This window comes from Zootoca vivipara, chromosome 1 (assembly GCF_963506605.1).
Source record: "Zootoca vivipara chromosome 1, rZooViv1.1, whole genome shotgun sequence".
NCBI classification, from domain to species: domain Eukaryota; kingdom Metazoa; phylum Chordata; class Lepidosauria; order Squamata; family Lacertidae; genus Zootoca; species Zootoca vivipara.
The window spans coordinates 106,347,416-106,365,032 of NC_083276.1; the positions used below are offsets into that span (position 1 = coordinate 106,347,416).

The following is a 17,617-nucleotide window of genomic DNA, read 5'->3' on the forward strand; positions in this document are numbered from 1 at the left end:
TTGTGACTGGTGTGGTGACACTACTACAACGGAACATGAGAGGTGGGGTGCCCTGAATTTTTTTGCGTTGCACAAGGTGCCACTGAAATTTGAGAGCCCAAAGTCTTCTACTGGCAGAATGGAGCATTTCCAGGGAGTGTTACCCAAATTATGGTTGAGCTCCACTTGCACATGATGCAACTGTTTGATTTTGGCCAATTTGTTCTCTACTGCCCCCAACCTCAGCATAGGAATGTGTGTGTGTGTGTGTGTGTGTGTGTGTGTGTGTGTGGCATGTTATTCAAGAGTGCCCCTAGATGCTCTGAAGAAGATTTTCAGGCAAATAGTAGAAAGGATAGGAATGGAAAAAATGGTAAAAACGCCTTCTGAGAGTGTCCTCCTTGAAGTTCTCAGGATCCAATCCAAATTTCCAGACCATCTTTTAAGTGTGTGTGTGTGTGTGTGTGTGTGTGTGTGTGTGTGTTAGTAGTGTATGTAAGAAATTATTTACCAAATCCAAGTCGCCTACCTTTTTGATTTATGCTACGAATGGTTGTTTTTCCCTGTTCATCAGCTGCCATTTGAAATGTGATAGCACATTCATTTTCTCCAAGTAACAAACAAGGAACAAATTTATCTTCCATGATATCTGTGGGGGAAAACACTTTTTTTCAGGTCAAAAACCATTCATCATGCAGTAACCATGCAGATTAAAGGATTTATATCACAAGGCTGTTTTCAACAGGCACCAAGGAAGGAAGCTAAAATACTTAAAAGAATTTCACACAATACTTCTACCACTAAAAGGGTCCCTCCCCCTCTCGTTTTTGTTACACTTTGCACTTAGGTTTCAGTTGAGAAGGTCCAGGTGTTGTCAATCTGCATTGACCATCAAGAGCACCCACCAAGTCTGCTGTAATTTGAAATTCAGTGAATTGGAAATACTTCCAAGAGAGATGTCATAGCTATTTAGGGAATATAATAGCCCTGATTATAGTACAAAGTAAATAATATGTTCTCTTTGTTTTTTTGCTACTGGTAGTATGTCTAGACAGTGTTTCAATGCATAGCATGTTCACTTCTCAGAAAAAGAAAGGAAGGATACCGATCCTTTTCAAAGGAGCTGCCACATATTGCTTCCAGAATGTTGTTATAAAGATTAAGGTAAAGTGCATTTCAATAGTGATTAAATCAAAATATTATGAAAAAAAACTGAAGCTTTTGGATAATTCTAATGTTACTCACTGAAAAATAGATAAAAACGAATCTAAGATTAACCTAAGATTTTCCTATTTTTATTTGCCTCTGTGCATTTAATATAATTCTGCTAAAAATGTTTTCACCTAAATAGGAAAAAGTTTATGCCCATTCAAGAGCCTAGAAGGGATGGGTTTTGTGTGAAAAACTGTGACTGACCACGAAAAGGAAGACCAATGGAATCTGAATCAGTTCACTTTAATGTACCTACAGATGCTAACTGTCAAGTCTACAATCCACAAAATATTTTCAAATAACAGTAATAATGGTCATCATGGAAGTTTATCTGAAATTTATAGCCACACCATGAAAAGTACCATATTGGTTTAATTGGCAGAAACAGTTTGCTGAAAGATTCTGCTTGCCCTCCAAACAACCTTATTTATATATACCGGTACTTATTTGGTAGTAACTTCCATTGAACTTCAATGGGTTTGCTTTCGAGTAAAATGCATACAATTGCTGTGCCTATCTTGACAGTGGGGCAGAGGATAGAAGGAGGGAAGGACGAGGCAAAGATAACAAGGTGGGTATAATTGTAACTGAAAACACTACAAGTTTGAAAAAGCTGAATGCCCATGTATGACCATTCTCTGGGCCTAAATGAGGCCTAGGTCAGGGGTGCCCAAACTAAGGCCTGGGGGCCAGATGCGGCTCAATCACCTTCTCAATCTGGCCCGCAGACGGTCCGGGAATCAGCATATTTTTACATGAGTAGAATGTGTCCTTTTATTTAAATTGCATCTCTGGGTTATTTGTGCGGCCCGCCTGGTGTTTTTACATGAGTAGAATGTGTGCTTTTATTTAAAATGCATCTCTGGGTTATTTGTGGGGCATAAGAATTTGTTCATATTTTTCCCCCAAAATATAGTTTGGCCCCCCACAAGGTCTGAGGGACAGTGGACCGGCCCCCTGCTGAAAAAGTTTGCCGCCCCCTGACCTAGATGAAGAGAGGCTTCCCACACCAGTGCAGAAAAATGGCAGGAGAATGCTTCTCCCCACAAGAGTCATGAGTTAGGTTGCGCATATGCACTTCCCTAATCATAGCACTGGAATAGCATGTTAGCTATTGGTCTTGCTGAAATTGTGGTGGATTCATGGAAAGTAAGCGGAGTTTGCTTTTCACTAAGACTGCATACTCAGCCCCAAAGAATCTTTGGAACTGTAGTATAAGGGTGCACACTTAAACTACAGTTCTCAGGATTCTTTAGGGGAAGCCATGTGCTTTCAATGTGCCTTCAATCTATGTAAAAAAAAATCCTCTGCACAAATCCCCACGTGCATATGGATCCTTTTACAGTGCTTTGCTTCCCTTCACCCAATTCTGCACTCCCAAGAAATATACTGTTGCATTAACACACACACACATATATATATGATGATGATGTACAGAATGTAAACATCAGTTGATTGTTTCTATCTGAAAAGCCTTTGGATTGTTCTTAGCAATTTCGTCAAGATGCTGATTTACTAAAAACACCTCGTTTGGGTGTTTGACCTAATTATTATATCTGTGAGGTCATGTCTGTGAAGTGTTTACAGCACCCCAGATTATCTTACTTGAACTCAAGAACTACAGTTTTGTCTGTTATTCATATTTGTTGTGGGTGGGAATAGAGTTGACAAATGACTTCATGTAATAGATAAAAGGAAGTAAGTCTCATTTTTTCCCTCCTTTTAGAGAAGCTGTACTTCTTGGTCAGCTATTTGACATCAGTTCTGCCACTGGGGTCAACAATGAGTCTGGGTTGTAAACTGAAAAGAGAAATTGCCTCTCTTCCTGCTTTAAGGAATTTAACAATTCCTATCAAAGTTCGAGAATGAAAAGTGAAATTTCTTTCAAATTCTCCTGTACCTTTAACAAATTTAGCAGATGAAATCATTGTGTGAGATAAAGAAGTCCCAGGATATTGTCTGTAGGCAGATGAGGTCACCACCTTCTACTGCTAAACAGTTCTGGATAAGGGGCAGTGCCTGTCTCAGAGCAAAATAAATTTTAAAAGCTTCATGGTTAATTTCCCTGCATCAAGTTGCAGTTAAATGACAGGCACAGGAGTACCAGCTAAAACATTGCCAGCCCTGAACCTGAAATTGTTGTAGCTCTTTTATGTTTGACTAGTGCTAGTGTTAGGGAGCTCATCTATTCTCAGGATTTCTTTATTTTGCAAACAAAGCCCATAAACACCTACTCTTTTCATCTTCCTTCACATTGGATCACATTGCTGTAAACTGAGATAATCAGTTCTGTTGTCAGCATAATGAATTTGTTGCATACATGTAGTTGCGTAAACATTTGACCTTGAACACCAGGATTTACTCTCTGCACACTAAATTAGTTATACATATAAGTCATATGCCTGATGTTTATATCCTATGTATAAGTCTAAAATATTATACTGTATGCTAAGATTTCTGACATGAATTCTTAGAGCAAGATGTAATAGAATAAAATAACCAAATACACATTAACAGTTAAAAACATACAGTCCAATCTATACTTTATATTGGATAAACTACCCCCACTTCCTGAAGGTAGACGTCAGATCAGGGATGAGCAACCTGAGGCCCTCCAGATGTTGTTGGACTATAACTCCCATCACCCCTGCCCACTGGCCATGCTGGCTAAGGCTGATGGAAGCTGAAGTCCCACAACATGTGGAGGGTCACTGAGATTCTTCATTTCTACAATAAAATAATAGAATGACTTGAAAAATACAAGCAGCAGCATATAATAAATACTACTGGGGAGAAATAAGCCTACAACCCACGGTGCCTAAGCAATACATTTAAATAAATAAATGTACTACATACCTTCTCCACTACTGACAGTCGCATCAACCAATTTACATTTCTCAGCACACTCTTCCTGAGACTGATCATTAGAAGCTAAATAGCATTCTACGCAGCTCCTGAGAAAAAAATGATTCAACAGCTCATCAATCTCTGTCAGTTACAAGGCACCAGGAACAAAAGGGAATACATATGTAGTGTTCATCTTCAAAAGTAACTTACAAAAGATCTGCATGGGTCAATAAGTAGTACTTAGAAGTGTTATGTGTACTGCATTTAAAAACTTTGAAGAAATATCCTGCAGTTGTCTTTTCCTGCACTTCCCCCTTCCTTCTTCAAGCTCTCATTGGATATAAAACACAAGAGGGCAACATTATCCATGTACAGCAGCTTTCAAACTGTGTGTTGCGACACAGTGTGTAGGTGTGTCGTGCGAACACTCCCCACACTCCTCCCAGGGCTGGGAAAGGGTTAGCTTAACCTTTGGTTTGCTAGTAAAACTAAATTACTGTGTGGCAAAATGATGCAAAACTGAATCACTGTGTAATGAAATGATGCACATCTAAAAAGTGTGTCACCAGCATGAAGAGTCTGGGAAGCTCTGATGTACAGCATCAATGAAAACCTTGAGTAAACCTGAGGCTTGATTAGCAGTTCGAAAGCACGTCAAAATGCAAGTAGATAAATAGGAACCGCTACAGCGGGAAGGTAAACGGCGTTTCCATGTGCTGCTCTGGTTTGCCAGAAGCGGTTTTGTCATGCTGGCCACATGACCTGGAAGCTATACGCCGGCTCCCTCGGCCAATAATGCGAGATGAGCGTGCAACCGCAGAGTCGGTCACGACTGGACCTAATGGTCAAGGGTCCCTTTACCTTTACCTTTTATGTGCTCTCTACAGGGCTCTCTACAGGGCTTTCCTTAGGCTTAGTCCAGTGGCTGCAGCTAGATTGCCAACTAGAGTGATTGATTGCTGGCACATAACAGTTGTGTTACGGGATCTGCACTGGCCACTGTGAGGCCAGTTGTAGCTATTGCTCTATAAAGCCCACGGGCATACCCAGGCTGTCACCTGCCAAGGGCACAGACTCAGGGGTTGCAGAAATCACGCCTCTCTGCTCCAACCTGGAGTGACTAGGAGCCCACCTGCCCATCCACATGCTTCCTCGCTGCTCTTCCGCTGCTCTGGGTGGAAGGGTGAGGCATGCAGGCTCTTCTGGGCACTTCCACAGCAAGGCTCCAAGGGTGAAAGAAGTGGGAAGGGCACTAATACAGCTCCTTGCCAAGGGTGCAAGGGAGCCTAGGTATGCCTCTGATAAAGCCCTTAACAACTTGAGACCAGGGCACCCAAGAAATAAAGAGTTACTAAAAATGCCTTGGTTTTGATTATGTTTTTTTAAAATTTGCTTGTTTATACAGACTCTTGTGGTAGAGCAGAAATTTGCTCTAGAATGGGATATATAATTTCCAAAGTCGACTTGACATTTAGATAAAGGTTGCAGATGCAATGTATAATTTTAACTACTTAAACCTCATTAAAATCCAAGGGACTAAAGTGTGCCTGACTTTGGGTCTGGTATGGCCCAGGGCTTTAGCCTTTAGTCACAATCAAAACTGGGTTCCTAATAGGCCCTCCCCAAGTGTAGCATCGTGATAAAAGGGAAGAAAGAAAAAGAAACCCCGTTTCTTCTCTTAACAGAAGTCGCTGGCATATTAGTCACATTTCTTAAAAGGTACAAATGAAAACATTAGTTAAAATTAAATGTGTTTGTTGATTTAACTGATGGCTAGAAATGACGTAATTAAATTCATTGAAGAATTATGCACAAATAAAAAACATATCTGAATTGATCTAACACCCACACAAGTTAGTGGAAAGGTTGTTAATTATTCATCTGCAATTGAAACCAGGTCTGAGCTTCCAAGTTAAAGAACATAATGAATGACATTCATGAAATAAATTTATTTTCATACAACCTACCAGAAAAATGACTAATCTAACGCTAACTTGAACTGGAGTTCAAGGAGTGCAACTTCACCCTATGAGTAATTCTGCCAGCAAATACGTGTTTCGTACAGGTCACAATGACCACTCTGCTTGCAAAAGCCATTTTATAGGGCATTGCCTTGATGTTGCAATCCAAACCATGGCACAGCAACAGTACTGACTGATTTTTAACAATGTGATGTACATGCAATATGAGTAATTTACTTTTATTTGCTGTATAATTATCCTTACCATATACAGCTCCTTACTCTCAGGTAGGACTGATACACATATATGCAAATATTGCAGATTAGGTATATTTTCCAGTTCTGCAATCCAGAATTTTAAGTTAAGACATTTTAAGCAAAATCTGCATTTTTAATTTTTTTTAGTCTTACTGGCCTTTATTGATCATTCTGGGTCTGGCAATTACCCATAAGCACTCTCTTAGGAGCTTGTGTAGTGATTGACCGAGAGATTGAACTATGTATCAGATCTCACTCTTGCTATTAATTCACTCTTAGCTTCAGCACCCCATCAACAAATATGGGGGCAAGATTAGTGGCCAACGTTACAGGAATTCCTCAGGTTCCTACGCCAAAGGATAAATGGACATAAATCTGACATCAGGAACCATAAGACTGAAAAACCAGTAGGAGAACACTTCAATCTCCCAGGACATTCTATACAAGATCTCAAAGCAGCTGTTTTATTACAGAGAAATTTCAGGAACAGACTGGAAAGGGAAGTTGCTGAATTGGAAATCATTACCAAGCTTAAAACCATGGAAGCACCTGGGATGAATAGAGATATCGGATTCTTATCTCATTATGCATGATCAAGCTTTCTTTAGCACCTCAGCCCAGGACTAATTGCAGCCATCAGCAGCCATTAACACCCATCTACAGGTTTACCACTCCCATCAGCCCATCTCCCATTCCCACCCACCCCCACCACCCTCTGTATATATATAGGGTCTGACACTTCTGTTTCTAGTGTATCTGAAGAAGTGTGCATGCACACGAAAGCTCATACCAAAATATAAACTTAGTTGGTCTTTAAGGTGCTACTGAAGGAATTTTTTTATTTTGCTTCGACTCAGACCAACACGGCTACCTACCTGTAACTAGTCCTCAGGTTCCATTAACTTCCAGGGCAGACTATCCTAACATCCCTGTGGAAGAGAACGGTAACCAAAGGCCTAAAACTCACCAGAATGGTAACCAAAGGCCTAAAACTCACCAGAAAGGGATCACATAAAGAAATGGCATAGTGGCATAGTAAAATATACTATTCTTAGAAATCTTGAAATTATTAATAGTGAGGTTATGTAACCGTTTGACATGTTTTTAGATGTTCTAAAAATATGTTTTTATTTAATTTTATTTTAATAGTTGTTTCCCCCACTGGGCTCCTTTGGGAGGACTGGTGGGATAGAAATTAAATAATAATAACCAGTGAATTATTATTTTTTGTAAAAAGAGAGAAGTGCTGGTACTCTTTACCAGTGAATACCATCATAAAAAGCAGCAGCAGCAGCAGCAACAACAACAAGAGGACATTGAAAATAAGAAAAATATATCAGGAAATAAAAGGTAAAGGTAAAGGACTCCTAGACAGTTAAGTCCAGTGAAAGGCAACTATGGGGTACGGCACTCATCTCGCTTCAGGCCAAGGGAGCTGGCATTTGTCCACAGAGAACTTTCCGGATCATGTGGTCAGCATGACTAAACCGCTTCTGGCGTGGCGGGACACCGTGACGGAAGCCAGAGTGCACCGAAACACCGTTTACCTTCCTGCCACAACGGTACCTATTTATCTACTTGCACTGGTGTGCTTTCGAACTGCTAGGTTGGCAGAAGCTGGGACAAAGCAATGGGAGCTCACCCCATTGTGCGGATTCAAACTGCCAACCTTCTGATCAGCAAGCCCAAGAGGCTTAGTGGTTTATACTACAGCACCACCCTTTATATCAGGAAATACAGTAAATACACCAGACACAGCAAGAATGGTGAACAAAACTCAGTACCCTTGAAATATTGCTATACTTTTGGACATGCAACAGAAACAGACATTTCCAGACATTTAAATGTGTATAATTTACCGTTTAGAAGTGCAAGGGTCAGCATAGGGTGAGTATTTTTCACACGTTGTTCCTGAAACCCCGGGATTTGTGCACACACATTTTCCACACATGCATTCACCTCTCCCACTGCAGATTGTGCCGTCAGCAGAAACACAGCTATTGGTGTCAGTGGTGCAGTTACAGTATTCACCCGTCCAACCACTGTGGCATCTACACTGACCACAGTCACAGTTGCCGTTGCCTAAGGAAAGTCATGGAGGTTAGTTCTTGTTTTGATTTCTGTTCTCCCCCAAGCCAAGGTCTCAAAGCCCAGAATAATTTGTCCAATCATTATGCCCCTCAAACAACTCTGTCATTAACAACCTTTCCCTCTTAATCCCCACAAACTGCCTCAAAAGGTTGATCGTGGAGTTTGGGGATGATGAATCCAAGAATTAATATAATTTGAAGAAATTCAGATACAGTAACTGCTACAGTATTGTAGCACTTTCATTGGAACCAGCTAAAATGGCAAAGTATTGAGCTAGATTTTTATGTTTGAGGGGTTGATGTTTCACAGACAAACTCCCTGACAACGCCAATCCTATGGTTGTTTATTCAGAAGTATGTCACATGGGGCTTACATCTTAGTACAGTGGAACCTCGGTTTATGAACACCTCGGTTTATGAATTTTCGGTTTATGAACGCCGCGGACCCATCTGGAATGGATTAATTCATTTTCCATTACTTTCAATGGGAAAGTTTTCTTCAGTTTATGAACGCTTCAGTTTATGAACAGACTTCCGGAACCAATTACACCCATGCTTCAGTTTATGAACGCTTCAGTTTAAGTACTCCGCGGACCCGTCTGGAACGGATTAATCCACTTTCCATTACTTTCAATGGGAAAGTTCGCTTCAGTTTATGAACGCTTACTCCGCGGACCGTCTGGAACGGATTAATTCACTTTCCATTACTTTCAATGGGAAAGTTCGCTTCAGTTTATGAACGCTTCAGTTTATGAACAGACTTCCGGAACCAATTGTGTTCATAAACTGAGGTACCACTGTAAATGTGTTTAGGTCATAGGGTTGCAATATTTTGAAGAGCAAAAAAGAGGATGCTATGATGACTCTCATTTAAAATACCCCTATTATAGTGAGGCTATAGAAGCTTTGATATACTGCTGAGGAGGGCAGGAGAAGAGAAGAGAAGAGAAGAGGAAAGCAAGTCTTCAACCACCAGTTATGTCTATGTATCACCCAGAAAGTATAGTCAGAGACATTTTGACAAATTTTTAAAAATCCACCCAGACAGAAATGTTAACCCTGAAAAAGAGGATGTGTCCTGGAAAAAGAGGACACATGGCAATCCTAGTTTAGGACTGCAGCAGTAGTCTGCAAGAGCCCCTTGAACCACCATGTTAAGAACAATCAATATGAATTTTTAAATGGATACTGTTTTAAACTTGAATACTGCTTATACTTGAATACTGTTTTTGAAATAGAGCATATATTCTTTTGCCAACTTCTATTTTATTATTTATAATTTTTTAAATGGCAGTTTGCAGTGGACTTACCTGCACATAGTAGTCCTCTAAATCTCCCACAAGAGAAACTGTCACATTCACAAAATGACCCATAAATATGTCCATATGCTGATGGGTGGCAAATGCACTGTCCACAAAAGCAGTCACCTCTTCCACTACAAGCGGTCTCCTCTGGAGAACTTTTGCAGGAACCTGTACTCAATGAGTCTTTTTCACCACATTCACAGCGAGGACCCATGTAGCCTGGGTTGCAGTTGCACACCCCACATTCAAAATAACCATGTCCGCCATTGCACTTGAAGCTGTTCATTTCAGCTTCCTTCTGACAATTACAGCTGCATTCTGACTGGATCTCAATTTCCAGAGCTTCATTCAAGCCCACCGGCTTTATTATGATGTTCTTTGGACTTTTCCCACAAGCAGATAGGCTTAAAGTCACATTGAAACTGACCTAGGAAAGGAGGAGGGGCACCTGTATTTAACCACTCATTGCTTCAGTGTACAAAAATGCAAAAGAACAAATATTAAAAATATAAGCTAACAAAATCTAAGTATTCAAGAAAGTAGTTCTATTAGTGCAAGGATTTCTGTTCACACAACAGAACTTCCCTTCCCTCTCCTTTCCCTATGTGTTCCCAAGCCCTACCTAAATCTGCTTTGGAGGGTTTTGGGGAATTCCAGAACGGATTTAGGAGAGAGAAGAGGAGAGTCCATCCCTCCCCCCCCCAAATGCAGCTGATGGGAAGCAGAAGAAGAAAGAAATCCCTGACTAAAGATGTTTTACCATGTGATGCTATGTCTTTGGCTTGGGGAAAATTTATTGTTTTATTGCATTGTAATGTAGTTTCTTTGGTTTTATTGTTTGTTGTATTTGTTATTTTGTAAACTGCTTACAGACTGGTATATAAATTTAAATAACAACAACATTACAAACTTTGGCATGTCTGCTTTGAAGTAAGCCCCATACAACACAATCATAAGCACATTTTTGCAGGGAATAAGCAATTGTTTGGGGACTTACATCCGAGCAAACATGCATAAACATTGCACTGCACACAATGGAAAACACAAGAAGGAAGCATTCACTTTTATGCAATTTTATAATCAATTTAACATAGTATCCAGTAGGAGAACTCTTTTTTCTTTTCTTTTTTTTTAAAAAAGAAGAAAACTATAATTGGAGGCAAAGAAAAGAAAATTCTGTTACAGCATTAAGTCAATTCCAGCTCAGTCCAATGTCGGAATTCTCTGACATTGAGCTCCGAGGACTGTGCTAAACATTCTGCATGCAGGAACTTCACAGGGAACTGTGAATTGCAGCTCTGTGAGGGGAATAGGGGCTTCATAACAACTCTCAGCTGATATGAGTTGTAGCCCACAATATCTGGAAGGCACCAAGTTCGGGAAGGCTGATATACACACCTTGACTGTTCCTTACTAAATACTCCTGATTCATAGAATCAGGTTATAATCAGATTTACAATGAGAAACATGACTTATGAAATCAGAACCTACTTACCACCTCTCCCACTTGAATGTGAGAGCATTTCTTTTGGTGTGGAAAAGCAGTGCTGTTGTTACAAATGGCAGTGAAAGCTAGGTTTACTCCATCCGTGTCTCCCAACACCTCCAGCTCAATTTCTGACCGGAGTGCCTTAAGGACATAACGATTGGAACAATGTCATTTCATTTGGGAAACTAATATCTTGGGAGGCCCTTTTCCAAGTTGCCCTGCCAAGTGACGTTCAGTAGGTAGTTGTGGAAGAGAGGGTCTTCTCAGTATGTGGAATGCCTTCCACAGAGAGGGGCTCACCTGGAACTTCATTTGACATCATTTCAGTACCCACTGAATATCTTTTTTATTTTCCCAGGACTTTTAAAACCCATTTAAGTTTTTCACAAGCAGGATTTGAACTATGAGCAACAGAAGGGATTGAAGATTATAGTAGTTTTGTTAAGGTTTAAGAGATAGAAGACAGTGTGAAGCAGAGGGAGAGAAACAGACACACAATGAAAAAGGGGGTGGGAAGTAAAAAAAAAGTTTTTGTTATGTATTAACATTTATGTGTGAAATTTTGCAAACATTCAGAGTGGGCAAATGTAATTTATTTGGTGTTAGGGTGAGAAAAGACAATGGATGAACACTTGGTTGAATTTAAATTAATTATGCCTGAATGACCTTAGTGACCCTCAGGTGAAAGCCTTGAAGGTTTCTAAGATGCATGAGCAAGCATGCAGTAGGAAAATGTTGCTCAGCAAGTCTTGCAACATTTCATTTTACAGCTGAAATATGCAAAACCTTTGTTTGCAGTTTAACTTACTTCTCTTCAGTCTTTTTATATATTAACTGCTAAAGGGAGTCAACCGCTGGTAAAGGGGTCTCTGTGTGGTCTTATTTAATAACTTTGTGTTCCAGCACCAGTCGTTACTTCACACAGACTTTGACTGAAATGTCTGCTTTGAAGACACAAAACATTACTTCAGATTTTTTTTTTTTGCAGTTTTTAACCTCTCAAGGCACGTACTGACATGCTTGCTGGAGGCTGTGACTTATGTTGGAAGGGAATAGGAGAACGTTTTACAACAAATATTTTGACAGCTCTCTCATATGCTCACTTCCTCTGAAGAATTTAAAAGCCAACACATCTGTGAATAGTAATAACTTAGAGCTTTCCACTTTAAAATTGTGGCAGAAATCCAAGGACTCAAGAAACTTCAGCATGATTATCCTTCTGAGGGCAAATGACAATTATGATTCCGTTTCCCCCCTCTTAAGAGCACACTGAGGCGGAATGGTGAAATTATTCTTCTTGGGACACATACATTACTGAATTACATAGTACTGCTGGCGACATGGGGTGGCAGAATGGGGGCAGGGGAAAGAGCGCCAATATTTTTGTAGTAGGAATTACATTTGGCAGTGAAGTGAAATTAAATATATTATCCTGTTGTGATGGAAGCACCGCATCATCTGTTTACCACAGTCAGGCAATCAATAGCAAACACCCCATGGGTTCACACGGTATCGTCCTCCTTCCTTCTTATGGTACCATTCCCTTTTCCATTAACACTATGATTGGCATAGGAGCCAACTCCTAGGGACCGAGTTCCCTCTGGCCACCCCAAATTGTGTTTGTGTGCCACATCATGTGATCAATTATGTGGGCGGGGCTTACCTGCCCCCAACATTTAATTCGGGTTGGCATCCCTGGTGTTTGGTATTACATCAGCATTTTCACTAACCATAGTTTGCAAACCCACTTCTAACCACAGTTGCAAATTTTCTACTTTATTTTAGTTTTATAAAATAGATCTGGTATAGAAATAATTGTTTATATACCTTTGTGAACAGAATCCTATGTAAGTATTTTCTCACAGCAGAGTTGGTATGCCCTGATTATTCAAAGTAGTGATTCCTAAAGTCACATTTACATACTCTAGGCTTCTAAAAATTGTTACACTCTTCTGTCAGGGATGGAGAAAAGATAAAATTACTTGTTTCTTATCTTAATGGTGTTTTGGTTGGAGGTACACGGGTTAATTACTTGGTAGGAATTGAGTTTTAAGACTGTATTTTAGGGGAAGGGATGAAGCTCATAATTTGTATTAGGTCCAATTCCTGGCATCTGCAGGTAGGGTAGGGCTAGGAGAGACTCTTGCCTGAACCCTTCAAGAGCCACTGACAGTAAGTGTCTACAATACTTAGCTAGATGAAACAATGGTTTGACTTGGTATGAGGCGGATTCTTACATTCCTGTCACTCATATCGGTTGCCATGCACACCTCTACTTGTTTTGCTATACATCTATACATAATGGGTATTACAAAAAACACCCCAAGTACTTTCTGCTCCAAAGGAAAGTGATCTCATAAGTTGCCTGGAACTTTCCATTTCCCAGGAAAGTATGGAATATGAAATGAAATAAGATTATTCAAAGTTGCAAGCAGCTGAATAAAGAATAGTAAGCGAAAGCACATGTTTATAGATGGAGGTATAAACTGTGCTTTTAATCTAACCAAATAAGTCTGTCTGTTTGCAATATACATTTTTCCAGTTTTATCTTTCTCACTGGCTAAATGTGGGCAGAAACATAGGGAAAGCTACACCATTAAAAACACACCCTAAAAACACTATTACTGTGTTTTAATTACTTTATTGTACACTGCTTTGAGAGCATTGGGGGCATCAGTCAAATAGGAGCTTATATATTTGACAAATATTGTCAAAACCATAATTTACTGACTGCATTCTACTTCTTAAGAAGTCTTGGGTGGCGGTGGAGGGCATAATAATCACATAGCTAAAGCAAGGGAAACTGTTCATCAATAATATAATTCTTGCATTTTTCTATTACATCTTTTTAGATTCTGGAACTTTTCTCTGTGTGGTTTCTTTGTTTGACATCTGTGCATAACAAATGTTTCACACACACACACAAGAAAAGTGTGACCAAATTTTTATTTGCACCAAATCACTGTTTCTACAGGCATTCAGTACTACTACTGCCACCACTATTATTATTACTGATATACATTCATATATATTCATACCTTATATGCATCAATGATCAACTGGAGAACATTTCCAGAATCCATCTGGAGTTTTCCAACAGTAGCCCCAGGAATAAGATTAGCATAGTTCTGCAAAACACAATTATGACCACAAAATTATAATAAGGTAATCTATAATTGGTGAAAACAAACGTGTTTCTTGAATGCTTTTCATGAAACCCCTTTTGACTTCCCCTTTCCTCCCTCCTCCCCCCAGCTTCCTGTAAAACCCCAGAATCTGCTCCAAACCTTCTGGAGCAGATTGGTGTGAGTGCGTGTGTCTGCAGAAAACAGGATGGGGAGGAGAGGATGTTGTGTTGTCTGTAAGTGGGATATTGTCTTATATGTTTCAATAGGATTATCAATTCACAGGTTAAAGCAAAAGGCAAGTATAATGTTGGGTTCTCCATCCATGGGTTACCACCCTGCAGTATTTTCTCTCCACCCCACCACCCCACTGCCACTGTCCTTTTCTCCTTAGTTGGGTGCTGATGCTGGAGAAAGTGCTTGCGTTGCAAGGAAGTGAGACAAAGTAAGGAGAAGAGTATATTCTTAGAGTATATTAGCATTGCATTTCAGAAAAAAGACAGTTCATAGATTGTAAGTGAGAAATTGTGAAGTCAGACTCTGAAATAGTGCAGTCTTTTCCTGGCACATTGCCAAACTATAGCATTACATAACTCATTAGGGATCACTTTATTTCCATCAGTGCAATCTCACTGAATAGAAATCTATTACTGGAAGAAATAATATTGGAATATAGTCAAAGCTATTTAAGAAAATGGGACAAGTGGAAAAAGAATCATTTTGTAATAGGCCTGTTTTTAATATTTTTTAAATATTTTGTGTTGCTACATCCTGGTTCACCCATAACACAAAACCATGATTTGTTTAGCCAAAGTGTGGCTTGTTTGGATGTCCAAACTGACCCCAGCTGATTAAATGTGGCTTGCTTTATGGCAACTAATCACCATATGAATCATGTATTTTAAAGACAATATTTTGCTATTGTATCCAAACTCAATAATCTTGTTTAACCACAGTTTGGCCACCCCACCTTGGACACTTGCCAAATTACAGAGACATAAATAAGGCAGCAGCACTAAGAGCACAAACCAAGCTTTGGAGAAATACAGTCATACCTCGGAAGTTGAACGCCTTGCAAGTCAAACATTTTGGCTACTGAATGCTGTAAACCTGGAAGGGAGTGTTCCGGTTTGCGAACATTCTTTGGAACCCAAACATCTGACACAGCTTCCATGGCTTCCAATTGGATGCAGGAGCTTCCTGCGGGCAATCGGAAGCCGCGCCTTGGTTTCCAAATGTTTTTGAAGTTGAACGAATTTCCAGAATGGATTCCGTTTGACTTCTGAGGTATGACTGTAATGGCTTTTTTGCTTTTCTGTGAGACCACCTGTGATTAATAGAACAAACCACATTTTAAAGAAACCATGGCTTGGCCTTATGTTCAAACACAGTGTCCTAGTGTCCTAGGATCCTAGTGTCCAGGATCCAAAGAAATGCACAACTAATTTCATCTGCCTAGGAGATGGTAAATTTGTTTCTTTGAATAGGGACCCCACTGGTTGCATCTGGAAATTCACCTTTGAAATTGAGGGGAACTTCAAAAGCAGAGCATGATATATTAGACAGACCCAGGGTTTAAGGAGTAAAACACAAAGTGTCTTTTGGAACATGCATCCCCTTGGACATATCTAAAACTGCAATCTCAGCTCTAAATGAAATTATTTATGAATAAGCATACATAGGATCAGGCTGTATCTCTTTACATCTTGGCCAATATAGGTATATGTCGCTCCAGATAATTACCAGTCTCAGAATATACTGCTGGTATTTGTTATTTCTCTTTAAAACAGAGTACATATTGTTGCTGAATGACATTTTCAACTAAAACATAACAAAGAACGTAATGTCTAAAAGCAACTAAGTAACAGTAAGAGGATACAGTACAACTTGAATAACCAACCTACATAGAGCAGAAAGAAAGGGGGGGGGGTGCCATGCCACTCACACAACTGAAGCAATGAGCAGGTAAATAATTAAAGTGTGAGCAAGCACAGTGAATTCAGGAAGCTGTAATTACCAGTAGATTTTTAAACTAGCACACCCCAATACACAGTTGGAGAACAGTGAAACAGGATAACTGAATCTAAGCGTATACATAAATAGAGCTGATATGAACAAGTTTGTAACATGCCTGGAATGCAATGCTTTTGATTTAAATGACAGAACAGAACTTCCAGGATGAATTAATGATAGATTCAAGCCCTGCTATGTTGGATAAGTGGAAGTTGTAATAATTATATGTGGACTACTGCAGTGTGGGTTAGATGGGGCTGCTTTTGAGGGTGGTTCAGAAACTTCATTTCATTCAGAACATAGCTGCAAGATTGCTAATTGGACTTGTGGAGGGAAGGGGAATATGAGCATATTAACTGCTGTTTGCCAGCTCACTGGCTCACTGTGTTTCCAAATCAATTCAGGTTCAGGGTTTTGACCTTTAAGGCTATTCACGACTTGGGAACAGGGTACTTCTAGGATCACTTGTTTCCATATGGCACATATCCAGACCTTAAGATCTTTTTCTGAGGCTGCTTCTTCAGGTGAGCATAGCTGCCAAGTTTTCCCTTTTCTCATGAGGAAGCCTATTCAGCATAAGGGAATTTCCCTTAAAAAAAGGGATAACTTGGCAGCTATGGGTGAGGTGCTATTGGACAAAGGATCTTTTTAGTGGTGGCACCTTGGTTATGTAACATTCTCTCCAGAAAGGCTTGTCTAGTGCCTACGTTGATGCCATTTTAGCACTATAAAGATACTTCAATCTTTTTCTTTTTAAAAACTGTCCTAGACCTTTAAATCTGTTCCTACTTTAAATTAATTTTTCCTGGGCTGTGCATTTTAAAAATGATGTTCTTGGTGGTTTCATGGATTTAAATTTGCATTTCTGATGTGTTTTTACTATATAGCTATAAACCCCTCTGAGAACATGTTTATAGATTGCATATACATATTATAAAAATACTAATTTTATAATATCTACCTACTTATCTAAATATTGTGTATTTTAATGCAAACAAATGAAAAGGATTTCTGTTAACTGTAGCATAACACCACTCTCAGTCATTCCATAGAAAACAAAATCCTCTATTTGTGATGCCAGTTATTTCAAGCTGTTGGATCCAATCTTGGGGGCTTTTACTTGTATTCCAGTCTATTTCTATGGGAGATTTGTATGAGAAGGGGGCTGCAGCTTACACCAGCATTCCCTCTAAGGATGCCCTTCTTTATATGTATGGAAACCTTGTCTGTGTGCAATACTAATTGACTGACACTTGCTGGAAACTGAGCTTTTGGAGGTAGACATTCCTGTTTGTATTCATACATGGTGGTCCAAATCTGTTCACATAGATACATTGAGG

At 39.6% G+C, this 17,617-nt stretch overlaps 1 protein-coding gene across 2 annotated transcripts in view; it reads right to left on the reverse strand.

Annotated features, from left to right (window-relative positions):
• Positions 1–17,617, reverse strand: part of ITGB6 (integrin subunit beta 6) — a 38,406-nt gene that overhangs the window by 5,374 nt on the left and 15,415 nt on the right. For both annotated transcript variants that reach the window (XM_035132394.2, XM_035132376.2), the window contains 6 exons: positions 14,178–14,267; positions 11,146–11,280; positions 9,657–10,077; positions 8,116–8,338; positions 4,048–4,145; positions 509–628 (listed from right to left, as the gene is read on the reverse strand). In XM_035132394.2, the coding sequence (XP_034988285.1) occupies positions 509–628; positions 4,048–4,145; positions 8,116–8,338; positions 9,657–10,077; positions 11,146–11,280; positions 14,178–14,267 (1,087 nt within the window). The remainder of the gene's footprint in view (positions 1–508; positions 629–4,047; positions 4,146–8,115; positions 8,339–9,656; positions 10,078–11,145; positions 11,281–14,177; positions 14,268–17,617) is intronic.